The sequence below is a fragment of the Chionomys nivalis genome, chromosome 24 (assembly GCF_950005125.1).
Source record: "Chionomys nivalis chromosome 24, mChiNiv1.1, whole genome shotgun sequence".
Taxonomy (NCBI): Eukaryota; Metazoa; Chordata; class Mammalia; order Rodentia; family Cricetidae; genus Chionomys; species Chionomys nivalis.
In genome coordinates this window covers 5,227,831-5,247,500 of record NC_080109.1, presented here as the reverse complement: position 1 = coordinate 5,247,500, position 19,670 = coordinate 5,227,831, and the positions used below count along the sequence as shown (strand labels likewise).

Sequence of the window (19,670 nt, the reverse complement as noted above, 5' to 3'; positions counted from 1 at the left end):
CTATAAAAATTAATTTCCTTTGTATTCATGAATACCTCAAACAGTTTTTAATATCAATGAAGTCACTGCACAAAAAATAAAGTAGGAACCTATAATGAATCAAAAAATATGCTGTAATACATAAAGGCCCTATTTCAAAGAACATCTAAAGGATATTTTTATTGCCTCAATTCTAAATATTCTATCCTTAATTAGAGCAGAACAGGAATTCAGATGCCTAATTAGACTTGAAAAGCACTAGGCACCAAGACCCTGATGTAGAGACGCTAAACAAAATACATGGTCAATGATGCTGGAAATTTCTATTAGACATTGTGGGGCTTAAACTTCATTGTCAACTTCACTGACTTTGGAATCAAGAAAGACATAAGTCACTGGGCATATCAATGAAGCATGGCACTTGAGCAGTAACTGAACTTGCATCTTGACCAGGAAGTAGAATGCAGAGAGAGCAAACTGGGAATGGTATGGGCTTTGGAAACGTCCAAGCCTACCCCCAGTGACATACCTGCTCTAACAAGGCTATGCTGCCTAATCCTTTCCGGACATGCCAACCAACTGGAAAAGAAGTATTCAATCCACAAGTGTGGGGGACCATACCATTCAAAACATCATTAGGTGAAAGAAAAATGTTTTCTTTTCTTTCTTTCTTGCTTTTTTTTTTTTTTTTTTTTTTTTTTTTGTCTCATTGTTTCCATGTCTGGCAGGTGAGTTCATCTGTCTCCATGCCTCCTCTGGGAGGCAGCTTTTCCTGATACTGTATTCTGCTGCTGATATCAGAGTTCAGCATCTTTGGGCTTCAAGTATTGACTGAAGATGGATGGCTCCCCAGCAATCTTCTAAGCTTTCTAAGTCAGGGTGAGGCTACTGATACATCTAGTTTTGTGGGTTGAGGATCCCTTGGCGTCTTAGCCACTTCAGTGTGAAACAGCAAGACTCTAGTACATAAGACGGTCTAATCGATTGCATTTTATTATATTTTAATTCTATCAGTTTTGTTCCTCTAGTATTTACTATTCCTCTAGTATCATGAACCATGATAAATACAGGCACAAACTCATCTATTTCTAGAACAATAACATTTTAAGGACTATTCATTGGTCATTTATAGTATTTCTTAAATAAACAGTAATTTTTTTATTTGAATATGGAGCATTAGAGTACTCTTCGCTTCAATAGTAAACTATTATTTTCAATGATAGATAGGAAAGAAGGAAATAGTATTATTGAATTAGTACATATCATGAAAATTAGTTGACTCTAAAACAAGGGCAGTCTTCAAAGGAGACATTTAATATTTTCTGCACAAAGCTAAAACCAGCTGCATATGGATTGAAAGGTCAAACAGTTTTACATATTTTTTTGCACAGCTCTCACAAATCACCTTAATCGTCTTTAGTAAGGTGACATGGAATATTCCATTTTATTATTATAATTCATTAATAGAAGGCATAGGATCCAAAATTGAAATAATAACTTATTTTAACAGTCATGAGATTTTGAACATTCTTACTCTTTTATGTCATGGAACTTTCACTGTATAACCTAAAATTGACAGAAGTCATGTCAACTCATCAAAAATTGGGGGAAGATGGACTTACAGACGTGCTAAGGATTACACCCCAGGATTCCAAGCAGCTGCACATATATGAACATATTTTAATTTGGTGAAAATCTAATGTCAAGTGCAGTTAGAGTAAGAGCAGTCTTTGTCTCTGAGATTAGTAACTCTATGTTGTCATTACCTCAGAATTTGTTTTCCCCTGATCTGAGTGCCTGCAGCTGCTCTGAGCACGAGACCTTAAGGAGTTCCTGATGGCAGGAGAGTGGTTTCTGGTGCGTTTGGCTGGGGCGTGGCTATCTCTATATAATCTGTCCCTGAACACAATAAAGGGGGCATTCTAGGGGCTTTGGTATCAGTGTTAAAAGGTCTGCGTCTCTGCGTGTGTGTTCTCAACCTCCAGCCCCTTGCCCGAAGCTTGCGAACTGGGTTCTAGCGCACAGAGCACAGACACGGGGGCGAGGTGCGCGGCAGTTAGGTTCTTTTAAAAATGGAACTTCGTTCCCAGCACTCGGGAGGCAGAGGCAGGCGGATCTCTGTGAGTTCGAGACCAGCCTGGTCTACAGAGCTAGTTCCAGGACAGGCTCCAAAGCCACAGAGAAACCCTGTCTCGAAAAACCAAAAAAAAAAAAAAAAAAAAAAAAAAGGAACTTCGTTGACTAGCTGGGGACTTGGTAAGGCAAACCAACATCTCCTTGGTGTTGGAAGCTGATTTACTTATCATTTCTCCTTTTCCTGTCTCTTTATTATTTATTTTAAAATTTCACTGTGTTTGATCTTAGTAAAATTGACAGACTTATTCAGCTTCAGGACTTTTCTATTGTGAGTACTCACAAAAATGTGATGCTTAACTTTGGTATAAATTATAAACTTATTTTAAAAGTTTCAAAATAAAGTTACACAAATCTTTTATCTATTTATTCATTGAATTGGTCATTTTTTTTCAAATTGGTTAAAATATCCAAGGTGTATTAAAGTGTTAAATGTTTTGGCGCCCTTTGTGAAAGCCCAAACATTAGCGATGACAATTTCCATTTCATTATTCATAAAACTTTTCTATTCCCTACTAGATTAAAGAGTTTTTCCCCAAATATAAGTGTATTCCTTCCAAGATTGAAGGGTATTAAAATGCAATATAGAAGATTGACACAGTTTTTCAACTGAAGGATTTAGCAATAAGCATCACATCTTCATTATCGTTGGTGGTGGATTTGTGAAAACATTGGAAATTTATTAAGGCAGGAATTAGTTAAAAGGGAAAGTGTTTTCCCTCATGTTACAAAATGTGAAAAACAATTATGATAAAGAATGTTATGTCTCTACATGATTATGCAATGCCTGATTTAAAAACAGGAACAGCTAAATGAGGGGTAATCAACTTCACCAGGATAGACATACTGCTAATTATCATTTTCATAACACTTGTTGTCTTGATAACTCTTGGGGATATGGGAATACCCTCTGTATGCTATAACTGTTTTATTACCATTGGTTAATAAAGAAGCTGCTTTGACCTATGGCAGTCAGGATAGAGCTAGGCAAGAAAATTAAACTGAATGTAGGGAGAAAGAAGGCAGACTCAGGCAGATGCCACGTAGCCTTGTGGTGATACATCAGAATTCAAGCCCTTGTGCTTGTTTGACATGTAATTTTCCATCTGAGCCATCTATACATTCCTTAAGGAAATGCATAAAGACATTTGGAACACAGGAAAATGTAAAAAGACAAAGAGCTGTGAATTTAGACGGTGTACAGGAAGAAGTCACTTACTAACTTATACTGCGGCTGCCTTTTCTTTCCCGCTGTCATCGCTCTACCATCTTCACTTAAAAGGATGTCTGTATTTTGGGGATAAGGTCCTAAACGCAGAGAGCTAAGTCTTCCTGACAAAATGACCAAAGGTGCTTCATCCTTAAGCATAATCTTCTACTGAAATTATTTAGCTAAATTCTTCTTTCCTTCCTTCCTTCCTTCCTTCCTTCCTTCCTTCCTTCCTTCCTTCCTTCCTTCCTTCCTTCCTTCCTTCTTCCTCTTTTTGTCATGTCAATAATGAATCTCTGGTAAAGAAAAGTATTTGAGGCTGAAGGTGATAACTCACTCTTATTCTGGTTTGGGACTGCCCGTGACCAAAAGTCAAAAGCCAGTTGGTGGTTGGAAATTCATGTCAGACTGCGATAGACAGTAAAGATACTGCTTCAGAAAACCAAAATTGAGCAATCAAAAAATTCATTTGGAATAAAATTATGCAGAATAATGACTTCACACCTAAACTGTTCAGAAAAGACAATTGCATATATTTACCATATGTTAGCCATGTCAAAATATAAAATGGAAATCCCTTTCATAGTTAAAGTACTTAATTTTGATAATTTTAATTAAATACTTGTGCCTGCCTACAGTTTTGCTGTAATTTCATTTATGATATTTGTATATGTCTTCAACTGCCATTGGTTTTTAAGTTTCTATTACTCTACAAAATGAGTAGCCATCCACATCCATACAAGACACTATGCTTTGGGTGGAAACTTTGTAAAATTCAGAACAAAGCTATGCAGAAATATGAATTGTAAATTACATCAGTGTCATATTTTTCTTCAAGTAATTATAATTATAATTGAAATATATATAATATGTAAGATATATGATGTATAAAATATAATAATTATAATTGAAAAGTTTCTAAATTTACCAACAATGATTATATTTAATTTTATTTTACTCTTATCATTGAAATGACATCAAAATTCTGTTTTTCCTCTGTTCAGAGCCCTCAGACATGTTTATTGTCATGGCAACTGGTGTGAAAAAGACATCTAGTATAAACAGAGAGAGATAATTCTTTATAAACAAGGTAATAAAATACATCAAACCCTAAATCATGTTTGTGCATTGTTCTGTAATATTCATCTTCTTTCTGAAGCACACAAGCTAGGCTTTTTAAGCATTATAAAATGAGGGAATTATTGAATAATTTCATCATTGTAACCTTTCCTGAGAGCTTGTCCTCAGCATTCGCTATTGTGAAAACCAATGCTTTCTGCATGGTGTGTGTGCTTGTGCATGGTCTGTAAGCAAAAGCTTTCTGTGATCTGATGACAGAGCACTCAGCTGGTGTGGCAGAGGGTACTTTTTAAATGACCCAGCCAGAAAGTTAGAGACCAATGACATTTGTGGAAAATACCTGTGGGACAAAGATAACCTATTTATCGTGAAAAAAAGGCACCAATAATCGTAATCCAGTAATAAAATGTAGTCCCTTCTCATTATTGGAACACTGAAGTCCCATGACTTAAGAGCCTCCTGTCCATGTCTTTAGACTTCTTGTGAAATTTGAGAACCACTGCATGAGATGCATGGTCACTAAGCAGGGCAATAACTTTGAAAGGAGCCAATGCCAACGCCTCCTAAATTTTGACCTTTTCTGCAGTGTTCTAATCAGGTAGAACTGAACAGAGGTGGCAGAACCAGCTCCTTACAGACTACCTATGTCCTTAAAGTCTGCAGATGAATAAAACACTTCCTCAGATGCTCTGTACAATAGTGAGACAATTAAAATTTCAGAGAAAAGAAGGATGCCAACCAGGAGAAAATGACTTCACCTTGTCATCTAGTAAAGGTGCAGGCATGTAATCAATATAACATGAAAGAAGATAAATATGTAATAGATATGACTAACCATGCATGGATATCATCACAGTGTTTACTGTGCTATTTGCTATGTATTCATGTTCAGGATTTATTTAATGGCTACAATCGTAGATGCTATTTACACATTTAAACATGTGTAAAGGACCAAAAGGAATCTCTTCTCGTGTGAGTAACATCCTACATATAGCCACTCTAAATTTCTGCGATATTTGAAAGCTGTACATATGTACGGTTGCTATGCTAAAATCAACAGATACTTATTTCTGCCTTACAGACACTGGTGACCTTTGTAATTGTAGCACAGAAATCATTGGAAGTACTGAAAATAATAGAAAAAAGGAGGGTTTACAAACTAATGAAATCTCTATTCTGTATGTCGTGTCATTGGGAATCAAGGACTTATAATGTGTCTTTGCTACACGCAATCAGCAAATGCAAGGATTCTAACATTACTGAAACGGTCCTTAACATCCTGTAAGTAAGTAATGACTAGAACACTTTCATTTGTGATCCTACTTGCATGTTTTATTGGCTCAGGGCTGTTAATGAGGACGTTATGTGTGCTAGGGAAGAGTTCTGCTTCTGCTTCCGAGATACTCCTAAGGGGTGACCCTTCTTGCACACTTTCATTTTTAATCCTGTTAAAATTAAAAATTAGGGAGACCTAAGTGTTCTGGGCTGGTTTTGAACTCATTCTGTAGTCAAGGTAGACCTCAGATTTGTGACTCTTCGCTTTCCCTTTTCCAAATAGCTGAGATTAAAGACATATACTTCCCAAGTCCAGACATGTGTATTCAATGCCATTCATGACAAAACAGTTAGCCCTTAAGGATAATCTCAGTTATTGTAACCCTTTGTGAACCATGACTATTGATTTGTGAAATGAACACACTCACAGACACACACACACACACACTCACACACCTATAAAAGCAGAAAAGTTTGAAACTAACTCTTTCTAGCAAGGAACAATTGCATTGATTCTATGTAGGCGTCATTTATACTGTTTCTAGTATACAGAACGTCTGTGATGTTGAGCAACAACACTGCAGCTTAATGCATTCAGATCAGAACAGTTGTCCTATATGCAAATGAGAGGAATTAGACTCCTTCCAGAAGAGAGGAAGAGCCTTTGCTTTGACAAGGATTTGGCAATGTTTTTCTTCCCGGCACTAACAGTACTAACACGTAACACTTGGTCAGAGAGTACACAGTGTGCCCTGTCCTCCCAGAGGCGACAACTGGAAGAAATGGACCGATGACAGTGAGAAGGACTAAGAACACACAGGAAGAAACTCCCACTCCCCTTCTGAAAGTCAATCATTGTCCTTCGTGGACCAACAGACCTGTCGCGGGCTCACAGGGAATGCCATTGCCTCTCTAGATTCTAACTTGCTGTGGGAACATAGCAAACTCAGATTTTGTAAAATAAATAAATAAATAAAATCATTTTCTAAACAAAATTAAAGAACTATGATCTGTCCTATTTTAATGAGGGGAAATGATCAAAATTGAAATTCTAAAAATAGTAGTTTATATTTGAAATCCTAATTCCCTCCTAATTATAGGAACGCTACAGTGGCACTCTAATTAAGTACAGTTAGCAAGCCTGCAGCAGGTCATGGCAGTGTAACAGAGTCCTTAGAGAGAAAGCTGTAGATATATAGAGGCCACTTCTAGCTCCAAATCTCTCAGATTTTTCAACACTGCATTCTACTTTCCCTTTCTTGCAACAAATATTGATCAGCACTGAGGAGAAACACACATCTTAAATTAGAGAATTTAGAGCTCACACCACGCTTCAAAATCTATATGGACTCACCAATTTCAGTAAAGTAATATTCAGATAACTTAATTTAATATCAACTTATTTACCATAACTCTGAAAGTACTCTAGGCTTTGAAACAGCTAATATCACTGTAGTACAAAAGAGATTACTATAAGCTAGAAATTCAATGTAAGTAGCATTTATATTAACAAAGTTATTTAATGAAACTGATAATTAAAATTAGATTCATTTATAAGAAATCCAAATTGGATTTTAGAAACAGACATTCATCTCTATGTGTTCTAAGTTTTATTCATTTTTTCGCTGTTATTTGATTTGGACAGTGTCCTTATTTCTCAAATTGTTTTCCCCAAACCTGAACTCAAAGCTTGCTATTGTTACAACAGAAAAATGATGTTGTTACTCATAGATGCTCTAGTGGAATTAATAAAATTCCAAGTTTTAAAATAACAGACAGGGGGGCTGGAGAGATGGCTCAGCGGTTAAGAGCACTGTGTGCTCTTCCAGAGGTCCCGAGTTCAATTCCCAGCAACCACATGGTGGCTCACAACCATCTGTAAAATAACAGACAAAGGAAAGCCTAGCAACACAATGAAATTATGTCGTAGTAGGATGTCGTAGTAGGAGATGTAATAACATTAGAACGGTTCACCGGTTCTTCGATCAGGTAGTCAAAAATCAGGTGGCCGAAGAACAAAACACATGAGTACACCTTCAACCCACTCCGTCCATTCCCTCTTCCTGGAAAGCTGGCCACCATGACAATCAAATTGGCTAGCTTTCAGCCTGCCTAGAATGTACCTTACATGAAGATCCAAAATACCTAGAGCTAAAAGACAGTTGAAGAAGACCATAGAACAAATGTGTGGTGAACATTAATCTCAGGATGGTTAGCAAGCATCCCTTTGCATCCTCTCTCCTTTCCAGCAATATAAAATTTCAACTACACTCAGATAATAGAGTGAGAATTCTTGGGGAACTGGTGACCGAACAAACACTTTATCTTTAAGCTGTCTAAATTTATGTTTTGCTCACTACATTTAGCATAACACTCATTGGGTTGGAGTTCCTTTCTTAAAGGTGATCTAGGACTGAATTCCCTTACACTGAACTATGTGAGGAGGAATGGTATACCAAGGTTTAGCTAAAGATTTACAATATCCTGGAAAAAAACACAGGGGTAGACACAGAAGGAAACCATTCTAGTATTACATCGTACGGCCCCATTATCAAATATTAATGCAAGCGGCAAGTGTGTCAAAAAGTAATCATAGACTTTGATTTAATCTAACTTGGAGAGATGAGCCTTTGAGAACAATACATATCAAATCACAAACGTGTCATGCATTTCAATGAAAGTCATAGTGCTTTTCTATTTGGTGGTATATTTATCTTAAATTCCCTCTCCTGACAGGAACACAATAAGTAGCAGCTTGTAAATAGTCAACCACACAGTTTCTTTCTCTCACTAAGAGCTCATACAATGCTGTGTGCACTGAGATCCAGCCAAGGCTCTTTCAAGTTCCTTCCGGAGCTACCATAAAAGACACAGCAAGGACCTGATCACATTTCAACCACAACTGATGCTTTAACTTCATATAATCAAATGTGGGTAGGGTCATGTGGAGCAAAAACTTTAACTGGTCTTAATAATAAAAACCCAGAGTCAGGTATAGGGGTTAATGCTGAAGATCAGAGTAGCAGAGAGGCCAGCCACTAAAGAGTTCTTTTACCGCTACCAATGCTTAGGCCAAAGTGGGGATTCTGCCCCAGCTGCATCTCCAGACTCCATCTGTCTCCCTCAAAGCTCAGCCTGCAACCGTCTCCACCAAACCCAGGCTTATATAACATGAACGAAAGCTGCAGCACCCTTTCCTTAGAGAATAGTAATAACCTAAACTGCATTTTGTTTCAATTTTGTTCTCAAGGAAAGTCAATCAGTTTTTATAAAATTAAGATTGCATAACAATATTATTTCTTCTGAGGAACTAAGAGTAAAAAGGCGTGGAAGCCCAGCAATAGTTGGACATTGGAACAACCTGAGATAGAAACATACCAAGATCAAAGTCAACAGAGACAGCTGCTTCATTCCACACAGCACCCTTTCATGGACCATGGGAAGAAGAGGGAGGATAATTTGTAGGAATTAAATTTAGAGAAAGCAAACAAGCAACACAGACACTAAGAAACCAGAATCTCTTACCCTGAAAAACTCTTTAGTGGAGCCAGAGTCTAATGTTCCGTAAGCAATTTCTGTTTGCTTAGACAGATCCTCGGCACTTTCGATGGGAGACACCATCCTCTCTACGGTCAGGAAGGCAGCTAAGTTAGCCGTGTAGGAGGAGATTATGATCAGGGTAAAGAACCACCACACACCTCCAACAATGCGCCCAGAGAGGGATCTGATAACAAGTATGAAATGGATTCGTAAAGTGAAATGAAATATCTAATATAAAACAAGTTAACATTCATATGCAAATAGCCACTTACAAAATAGTTCACTTTATACCTTGCTATATATATTTTAGCTCAAGAAACTAGGAACTACTAACAATTTGGGACTAGAAGTACAGAGTAATAAGATTGAGATCTGAGGATGTATCTAAAGACCTACACTATTCTTGGGATCTTCCCATAATTATAGACCCAAGTAATTAATGGTGTAAAATTTCACAAGAAAGCAACTTCAGGAAATGTACAAATATCTCATCTAATATACATAGTACTTTGTCTACTTATGATGCAAAAACAAACAGAAGAACCTTAGAACAGCATTAAAGTTCATAACAAAACAAGTATTACTAAATTGTTTAGCATTAATATAGCTTTCAACATAAAATACACTCTCCCCTTAATGCAGCTGACCACCCACCGCACAAACTCAGCTCCATCAAAACATCAGGTTTTGGGGTGTGAAGATCATGTGCTTGATACAGCACCGGAGGGAAATGGAAAATGAAATGACACTGAATGTAAAACATAATTCTTAATGAGTAAATCAGATGCCTTCACGGTGTGGACTGCTCTGACCCTGTTCCTTTGTGTTTCCTGCTTGAGAGAGAAAGAAAACTCAAAAGAAAACAAATTAGATGTTTAAAATTTAAAAGATATAAATTCCTAATGTGAAGTACAAGAAGATAGCATCATCTGTCTGACTATAAATACACATGATGATTTTAAAAATCTTAATAGATTGCCAAGGTTTTTCTTTAAATATTGAAGGAGATGAATGCAGTTATGTAGATACCAACAAACATCTGCTGTGTTATTTTAGATTTTATGGGATTCGGCATATAATTGAGAAATTTGAAGTAGCAGCATTTCCAGATTGTTAAAACATGAAAGTTGGTCAATTTAATGGCAGAATCAGATTTATCGACTATTAGAATTAAGTAATGCAGCCTTTGATAAATAGATATAAGATAAATTTCTGGTGACTTTAGTAGAATAGACCACTTGTTCAATATAAAAGAACTAGCTAATTTCAAAAACCTTAAGGTTTAGGCCATCTGTTGCTTTAAATGAAAAACTGAAAAAGTGTAATTTAACCTCCAAGCCAAAGTCACTATAAAATGTGAATATTTAAATTAACATGTTAGAAAGGAAAGTTTTAAATATTTCTCACATGGACTCTAAATCAAATTTTTTATAAATATTGGTTCTGGAAACCCTGATATGGACACAGCCATCCTCCAGTGTATCCTCCAGTGTATCCTCCAGTGTATCCTCCAGTGTATCCTGTCTTCCTATGCAGCAGGATAGTTGTAGGATACACACCTTGAACTCTGAGGACAGACTCAGAACATGGCTGCTTGCATCCCTCAACACTAGCGTTGTATTTTTAAAATGCATTTGACACTGTGCAATATCTCCTACCTGATTAAGAATTGTGCTTATATGTTATTCTATTCTAGTTAAAAAATAAAAACTACCTATCACTTTGCTTTTATTCCAGTGCTTAAAAATACTATTAAGATCAAATATTTCAGTGTTACTTTAACTATATTAATTGTAAGACATAGAACATATTTTTAGATTTTATCACTTATCTTTATTTTAAAAGCAGCAATTAATTTTTCTGAGAGTTCTGGAGAAATTTTATTAAGAGGAGAAAACTTGATTTTGATTTGTAACAAAAGTTGCCATGAACAAAAGCAAAGATTTTTTACTTTCTGTAGCAGATGCTGAAGAACGTGAAAGCAGAGAAACTGTCATGTCTTCTAAATACACATCAGATAATGATGTTTCAATGGCATATGATTTACATGAAGAAATATTGTGGATGTAAAAAAAAAAGCAGCCTGAAGAATACCAATAATCATTGTGCACATCGCTTTTCTAAAAACATATCTCATAGTGAAGGGACCCCACACCAACTTTCTTTCTTCTTTTGTTTTTTAATTTCAGGCAATTATAGTCACTGGTTTCAGCAAATTGTCCTAGACTGTACTTCAAGTGCACCCTCTCAACGTTCTTAATGGAGTTCCACAGCAGATTTCGCTTGGAAAGGGTGATGCATTCTCAAAGTTTATCAAAGGAGTTTCTAAGTGGTCTGTTCATTTTCAGCTCTTTGTAAGACAGCAACCCATTCTAGTGCTCTGCTGTGCAGTGGCCATAAATGCATTCTAAGAAGGGGTAGTGCACTTCATTCTTTTATTAAAACAATCATTAGATTGGTCAGTGCTATGTTCTAGGCTTAGTTTTAAGTGTATATATAGAGAATAAGCAGAAAGATAAGTATACTTTTATTATAGGTGTTATACCTAAATATTCTGAAATAAAAATATATTAATAAAGGAAATACCCTAACTGAAAACCGAAGTTTCTTACTAAGAAATGAATGTTCTTGAGTGTGAACTGTAGTGAGACTCAAGAATAAAATCAAAGCACAAAAGAAAATATATTATTTTGGATGCAAGCTTAATAAAAAAAAAAAAGAGAGAGAAACTGTCTGAATGCCATAGTGGTCCCTGGAATGTTCTAGAATAATTGTGCCTTCCATTCCAGCCACAAAATCAAAGATTTTCTGATGCTTAACAGATACTAGGTAGCAAAGCATCTGTGGTGCCATGCTGTGAGTGGGAGGTGGGAAGCTCCCAGGCCCGGTCCATCTCTGGGAACACAGGACAGTACCCACTCCATTACAAACCCACACACACTTCTGCTTACCCGAAAGGCAGAGCAGAACGTGTGCCAGGCAAGCTCAGCTGCCTTTACTTACAATTAGTGACCGCAATTAAGTGGTCGTACCCAAGCTCAGCCTTAAAGCTACTGTTCTATGGACCAGATTATCCTCTGAGTTTTCAGTTTTGCTATTTTTTTCTTCCTTATTCTTAGAAACTGATCATCACAACTCTAATTTAAATTGGATAACTAAATATAGAGACGCCAACCCTTCTACAGGTTGTCAGAGTTTAACTCTGTACTTAGGACCATATACTCCTTTGTTCATACCATGAAAATTTATTTAGACTATTTCTAATTCGTGGAAGACCTAAATAGAATCCACTGTGAATGTGGAGCTAAGATTTGTCTTTTATAAATACTTTGTTTTTTTCTTTTTAATGGGACTTTTATAATACACTACCATTATAGCTACTGACTATCAAAGATCAGTTGTTTAATAATTTCTGCCTAGGGGGTATATTTCCTTCTTTTCAGCCGGAAAAACATACTTTAACACTCAGAAAGCTATGCATTTTTAAGATGTTTGTATTCATTTTGAAATTAATTGCTTGTAATCCACTAAGTACTCAAAAACTAATATTTGAATGAATTATCAACAAAAAGTCGCTCACTTTACTAGTAAAGATTTACCCTTGGAATCAAAGGAGACTGTCTATCTCAAATTGAACTGTCCCAGAAGACAAATAACATACTGGCTTTAAATGCTAATGATACCACACTAGCAGAAGCAGGATTTATTTCTCTGAAGAGACACGGGTAGTTTTCATGTGTGTTGCAACATAAGCAAAAACAATTGGTGAATTGTGACAGATATATGATAATTAGTCACTTTAGTCTGAGATGATCGTATCCTGATGGGAATCTCTGATGTGTGAGTGGTACCATTCAATAGGCATTTGCAGCAAAGTCATTGGTTTTCTGTCTGCATTTTTAGACACCTGAAAATGTATGATCAACCTCTATACACAGAAGCCTAATATTCAAAAAGTTTAATAATCTCTCTCACACACCGTTTTCATGAACTGATGATAATAGGAAAATAAAGAGATGAAGTATGTTCAAATGAAGTGTTGTCTAACAAGTTGTTGACTCGGAAATAGCTAACATCGCCCATTTTCCCATATACAGGTCTGTGGATCAGCACACAGATGACTGTAAAATGAGAATATGCAGCAAAAACACGGTACCCCTCCAAGCAGGCATGGAATGATAGGAACCTTATGCATTTTATAGCCTCTCCATGGTGTGTACAATTTCACCAGGGAAACACATGGCCAACATTCAAAGAACGTTGTTCAGGTATTTCACAGGCTTACGCCGATGATAAAAGTTTGTCCTCTAAGCATCTTAAATTGCTTGGACAAGCAGTCGGCAGCTGGAGACATCTTCATGGTGAATTCATAAACACCACGGACATCCACTTGAGACCTAAAATGCACAAAGTTGAAGCAGGCGAGTGACCAACCTTGGCGAAATATCGCATCCTTGCTGCATAAAGGCACCCAGGGAAAACCAGAGACTATTAAAAATCCCAAATTCATTAGTTGATTCACTACTTTGTGTTTCTCTTCCATCTTCAAACTCCTCAGTGTGCCACTCGTAGGGGCTAAATCTGCTGACCAGGAATAAAACTACACTGACCCCAATGTAGGCAAACACAATGCACATCCAGATCTCATAGGCTAAAGGATCAAGAAAGGAAAACACTCCTGGTTTGGACTTCTGAGGCTTCTTGATCATGATAGAGATTCCAAGACTCATGAAGGGCTTGGAGAAGTCAATCACCTCTTCTCTCACAAGGGTGATAGTTAATGGAGCAATTGCAATGTCAGCTTTCTGCAAAGGAAAGAAAGGAAAATAACAGGACCCACTATTATGGTTAGGAAAGACACATGTTTAAAACTTGGGATGGAAATTCAAGAGTGGCAGTAATTATGGCTCTGGTGCTAAAGAATAAGAAAGAGGGCCGTGTATTTATTCACCTACTATTATAGACAAATCATTGACCTATCTGGCTTAGATAAGGTCATTACATTTCCTGTGATATACACTTGAAGTTTTGGGATAACATATGTGCTTAAAGACTGGTCAATTCACGTTTCAATTAATTTTCAAGTTTGCTTTTTGTTGTGGTTTCAACCTTTCAAGTTTTATCAAATAAACAAAACAGTTGTTTTCTAGAACATCATGGAATGCCAAAAACTGATAAATGGATATTTTAAAATAGAATGACCATTCTCTCAACAATGGTTCAAAATGAATTACTTTAGCTTTAAAGAGATATATACTTACCCCATATACAAGCTCTCCAACCATACCATTCCAAATTTTGGTGTCTGCATCCCTGGCCCCATACTTGCCATCCCCAACAATAGTCAATTTGTACTTGAATCCACAATGTTTGGCAATTTCTGCAGCTAAGTCAACACAGTAGCCCTCATAACGCTCATTCCCCTCAAGCATTTCGTGATTTTTCTTCATCATAACATATGGTGATTCCTGTAAGAAAAGACAATATGTTCAACTGATTATCATCATGATTTACATACTGCTATTATGTCAAACACATAGCTTAATAATTACTTATTATACCTAGGCATATGTTAGATGTAGATAATATAACAGACATTAAAATAACAATATATAGGTATAGTGCTTCTACAATCAACCTCCTCAAATCTCTATATTATTGGTCATTAAAATGGCTTATATCTAATCATATACAAATAAGATACACAAAAGCTCTTGGCATAGCCTCTCATTTTATTTGTAATCCTTAAGCACCAGAGAGGGAAATTTTTGCTCAACAGCTACTATATCCAGCTTTGGGTCTTCCTTGCCCTTATTGAGTTCAGGCAAGATCGGTGTTACTGCTACTCTAAGTACAAACATGATGTAGGAAAAAGCTGCATGTACAATGATTCATAAAACTGAAAATGGTCATTGTCATGGCAACATACTGATTCTATTCCTGAAAGTTTTGTGTCTCACTTCATCTAAGAGATGTAATACACTAGAGTAATGCTACACATATAGTTATAGAAGCTCCCTCTCTAGAAACCCATGAGAGAGGAAGTACGATAAAATGGTTCAGCAAATCTAATGTTGTTTATTTTGGAGTGTTACAGAATATAAATCTAATTGAGCTAGTGGTTCCTTTCAATAGCATGATGAGGGTGAGAATGCCCGCATGTCTAACTCACACTCATGAAGAGAATTCCAGGTGCCACTAATGTTTTATCTGAATCTCTTAGAAGTGTCTTTATATTTTCATCTCATGTTGTTAGGAAAATGAATCCACCAATTTATAACCTCATTACTAAGTAAGAGTGCCAAACTATCTTATCACGAAACCATGTCCCCTAATGAATTCCACCTCCTCCACACCCCTTGCTTCACATTGTGTCTTCATGATGCACATATCCAGGCAAGTTTTGCCTCCTTCTTACAATAGCCATGTATTTGGAACAGGGCATATGGCTACAGCTGTGTTCAAATGATTGGTCTAAAGGAGTTCACACTTGCCTTTCATTGTGTATAAAGAGGGCTTAGCAACATGCTTAGCAGCATTATTAGATCATATTACCAAACTAGGGGGAGGGTGGAGATAAACCAGAGTTGGGGGAGATTTGAAAGGAAGTGTAAAGAGCAAACAAGACTTTGCTCTGCCATTCACTAGTGTCTGCAACAGGGTACCAGTTATCTATCAAGCAAGACTCGAGCCTCCTAGAGGATGAGAACATTCTCCATGCTTCAACTCAGCCGGTGTATAACCTTTAGAGTAGGTAAACAAGCAGTAAGGGACACAATGACAAGTAAGCAATGAATTAAGCATTGTAAAAGCTGTTTGGTGATCTTCCTATTCTAAAGCCTAAACATCAAGTCCCCAAGTAGATACTTTGAATAAGAAAACATGCTGTCCAACCTAGAAACGTGCGATTAATTACCAAGATTGTGGTGACCACCACAGTTTTATTTTCAAGCCCGGATGTGTCATTTCCAGAAGGGAGTTCGGTTAGGGTGACAACCATTTTATCCACTTCACTCCAGTATCCAATCTGGAAAAGGTCACAATTGATGAACAATAATGAGAAGTGGCCTGGCTTCATGGAAAACACTTGACACTTTTCAAACCCATGTCTGCACCCAAAGCAACACCCACCTTATACAGACTTCTAAGGAACAGCAACAACTTTACCTTCATAAACATGCATCTGGTTAGAAATGAAATTCCAAAAACAAAGATAATTCTTAAAATTGGATGGAATCTTTCTATTTTATTATTTGTTTATTTATTTTTGTTTATTTGACTCAATAGCTTGTTAGGTATCCTTAGTTTGTCTAGAACTCCCTATACAACTCAACTTGCGTTCAACTCACAATCCCCTGCCTCAGCTTCTGTAGTTCAGAGATTAAAGTCATGTGCCAGTGCACCTGGTTTACTTTTCACATTTACTGGATAATTTGGTTGGTGAGGTAATAATTTATACATGTAAATATATCCCAAACAGTGACAATTTAGCCAGACTATTTTAAGGCAAGATTTTGAATTAAACAGATTAATACATGCTTATACCACTATTTATTTGATCTAATTACATTACATCTTTAGCAGTTCTTTTCTATCTTATAATTAAAGTCTTCTTATCAAAGTTGGAAAAGCATGTAACACTTCTGCATATAGGTACCATTTTAGATTAATTATTACTATCACTTATGAAAGTGAGTTGATTTGATTCAAAACAAATCTCAAAACTGGAGTTTGTTTCTAGAAGCGACTCATTACTGTCTACATGCACATGCTCTCTGACCCCAGGAGTGGAAAAAGCTCACGACAGAATCTGCCTCTTCATAGGGAGACCCCATTTTAAATCCTTAAAGTTTTACCTTCCGGGGTCCGTTTGTTTTGAGCTCCATGATATTAATCGTGTAGTTTATTCTTTTTCCATTCTGGTCAAACTTTATATTTCCAGAGAGACCTTCAACTTGAACCTAAGGATCAAATGGAAATAAAACACAGTTATAAATTTATTAAATCCAAGATGCAAACTGGGAAGATTGCTCACACTGACCTGAACAGGTTACTGTTTACTCTGTGTGTGTGTTTAAGTTTATTATTTAAATAACATGTTTTTCATTTATTTTACTTACCAACCCCCATTCCCTCCCCCCTTCCATACCTTTGCTTTTCTCCTCTTTCCCATCTTCTCTCCTCCCCAAATGTTTTTTCTCCACTATCATAAGAATGAGACAGACCTCCCATGGGCTTGCACAAAACATGGTACATCTAGCTGAGGCTTAGCTCCTCCTCTTACATGAGATGAGACCAGGTAATCGAGCATGGGGAACAGGTTACCAATAGCCAGCTGAACTATCGTAACAAACCCTACTCTGATTGTAAGAAGCCTTACTAAGAGACCAAATGAATTGTCACACACATGCAGAGGTTGGCCTAGATTGGTCCCATGTAGGCTCCCTGACTGTTGGTCCTGTGCCCATGAGCTCTCAGGAACTCAGGTCCGCTTTCTCTACGGGTTCCCCCATCATGACACCCCTGGCTGGTACAATCCCTCCTCCCTTTCTTCCACAAGACAGCACAGTAATTGTCTGTGGATCTTTGCCTCTGCTTCCATTAGTTACTGGATAGAGTATCTCTGATGGCAATCAGGGAAGTCACCAATCTGCTTACATAAGATGGCCAATTCATACATTTTTTTCTACTAGGAGTCTTATTTGGGGTCATCACTGTGGGCTCCTGAGGGCTTCCCTGGCACCAGGTTTCTCCCTATCCCCCAATGCTCTCCCATCAAGACATCTCTTTTGTTACTCTCCCCCACCATCCTGCCTCCAAGAGACATCCCACACCCAGTCCACCCAACCTGCTCTCTCTAGCTACCATGTCTCCATTCTCTCAACCCCCACCCACAGTGTACCCAGGAGATCTTTTCTCCTTCCTGTTCCCAGGGAAATTCATATCCCTGCTGTGACTCCTTGCTATCTAGCTTCTTTCAGCCTATGCAATGGAGCTATAAAACTCAGCTATAAAAAATGATGACTTCATGAAATTTTCGGGCATATGGATGGAACTAGAAAAAATTCATTCTGAATGAGGTAACCCAGACCCAGAACAACAAACATGATATGCGCTCACTCATAGTTGGTTGTAAGGACTAAAGTGCAGGTTAACCAATCTGTCTACTCCTTACCCTACCTTTGTCTTCTGAGGAGACAACATAGCCTGTATGTTTAACATAAGGAATAAAACAAAGGTAACTTATATGTTTTGGCAAAACAAAAGCACAAACAAAAAAAGTCGTACAGAAACCACCTTAATGACTATGTGCTGTCACATTCGCACCCGTTCTGTGAAACTGACCTGTTTGAGGGCCCTTTCTATTTCTACACCTTGTCCCCAAGGCACAGCTGGGTTGGCCAAACAATCCCCTGCATTGCCTCTCCGGGAGATTTCAATCCTCTGCTTACGAAGGTTGCGGAATGCTTCGGTCATCACTTGGACAGCATCATAGGTCAGGGCAGATGTATACTAAAAAGAATCACATATTTCATAAGGATAGGAGAAATTCAGAACTTTGTTGCCCACGACCTAGCCTACCATGCAACACAGGCCATCCAGACTGCTCTTGCCTACCAAGCAGCATGAATACTGGATAAAAAGGACCAAGACGTTAAACACATCTCCTCCATGTACCTATCTTAGAACTCAACCAGAGGTTGGGCTATGGGAGTACAGAACTCATTCTGAACGCTCAATATGCCCAAATATCTCAGTATCTCAGCTAACTTAACCAGGAGCTTATTGTATTTGTTGAGATCAGGTTATCATTGAACCAGTAATTTATGGACAGCTGTGATGATATATAAACTTTCAAAAATAACAATAAACATATCTTCAACTCCCAATAAGAAATAAGAAATTCATTGCTTAAAATAGACAGAAAATAGATGAGTTTTTGAACCTGAATCTCAAATTCCAGATTGGTGGTGCTTACATACTCTTTAGAGTGGTGTTAGGCCATTTATTTGCCTTCTCCTCTGTGTTTCTGGTGTTGAGGAAGAAGAAACAAACTCCACCACTCCTCAGCTATTTCTGTGATTTAACAGTCTATGAGGATGCCAGTTCAAACTTACCGAGGCTGAGCGTGCATTCACATGACTCTGGCAGGCCTTGCCCTTTTCCCTTTCCCTCCACACCCCTAAAATCCATTTGATGGCATTCCTAATGCTACCCCCCAAGGTCTACTCCCTTATTTGGCCACTTCCACCTCCAGAAACTGGCTACCAAGTCCAGCAACCAAAAGCCCCCTTTGGCTCACCTGTTTAATATGCCCAATTAAAATTAAATACCGCATCCTAACACGGGGTTTCCCATTTTATCTTTATAAACCACTATTTGCCTATGTGCCACATCTGTCTCCCTCTGTCCAGAGGCACTCCTTTGTCCCATCAGGACAAATCGCCCTTCC

At 37.5% G+C, this 19,670-nt stretch overlaps 1 protein-coding gene across 5 annotated transcripts in view; it reads right to left on the bottom strand.

Moving 5' to 3' along the window:
- Gria2 (glutamate ionotropic receptor AMPA type subunit 2) overlaps positions 1-19,670 on the bottom strand; it is a 110,259-nt gene that overhangs the window by 4,009 nt on the left and 86,580 nt on the right. For all 5 annotated transcript variants that reach the window (XR_009056292.1, XM_057757255.1, XM_057757253.1 and 2 more), the window contains exons 7-12: positions 18,563-18,730; positions 17,074-17,178; positions 16,134-16,244; positions 14,479-14,685; positions 13,652-14,022; positions 9,203-9,401 (exon numbers count right to left, since the gene is read on the bottom strand). Coding sequence is in view for 4 of the 5 variants with exons in the window: in XM_057757255.1 (XP_057613238.1) it covers positions 9,203-9,401; positions 13,652-14,022; positions 14,479-14,685; positions 16,134-16,244; positions 17,074-17,178; positions 18,563-18,730 (1,161 nt within the window). In the remaining variant the exon portion in view is untranslated. The remainder of the gene's footprint in view (positions 1-9,202; positions 9,402-13,651; positions 14,023-14,478; positions 14,686-16,133; positions 16,245-17,073; positions 17,179-18,562; positions 18,731-19,670) is intronic.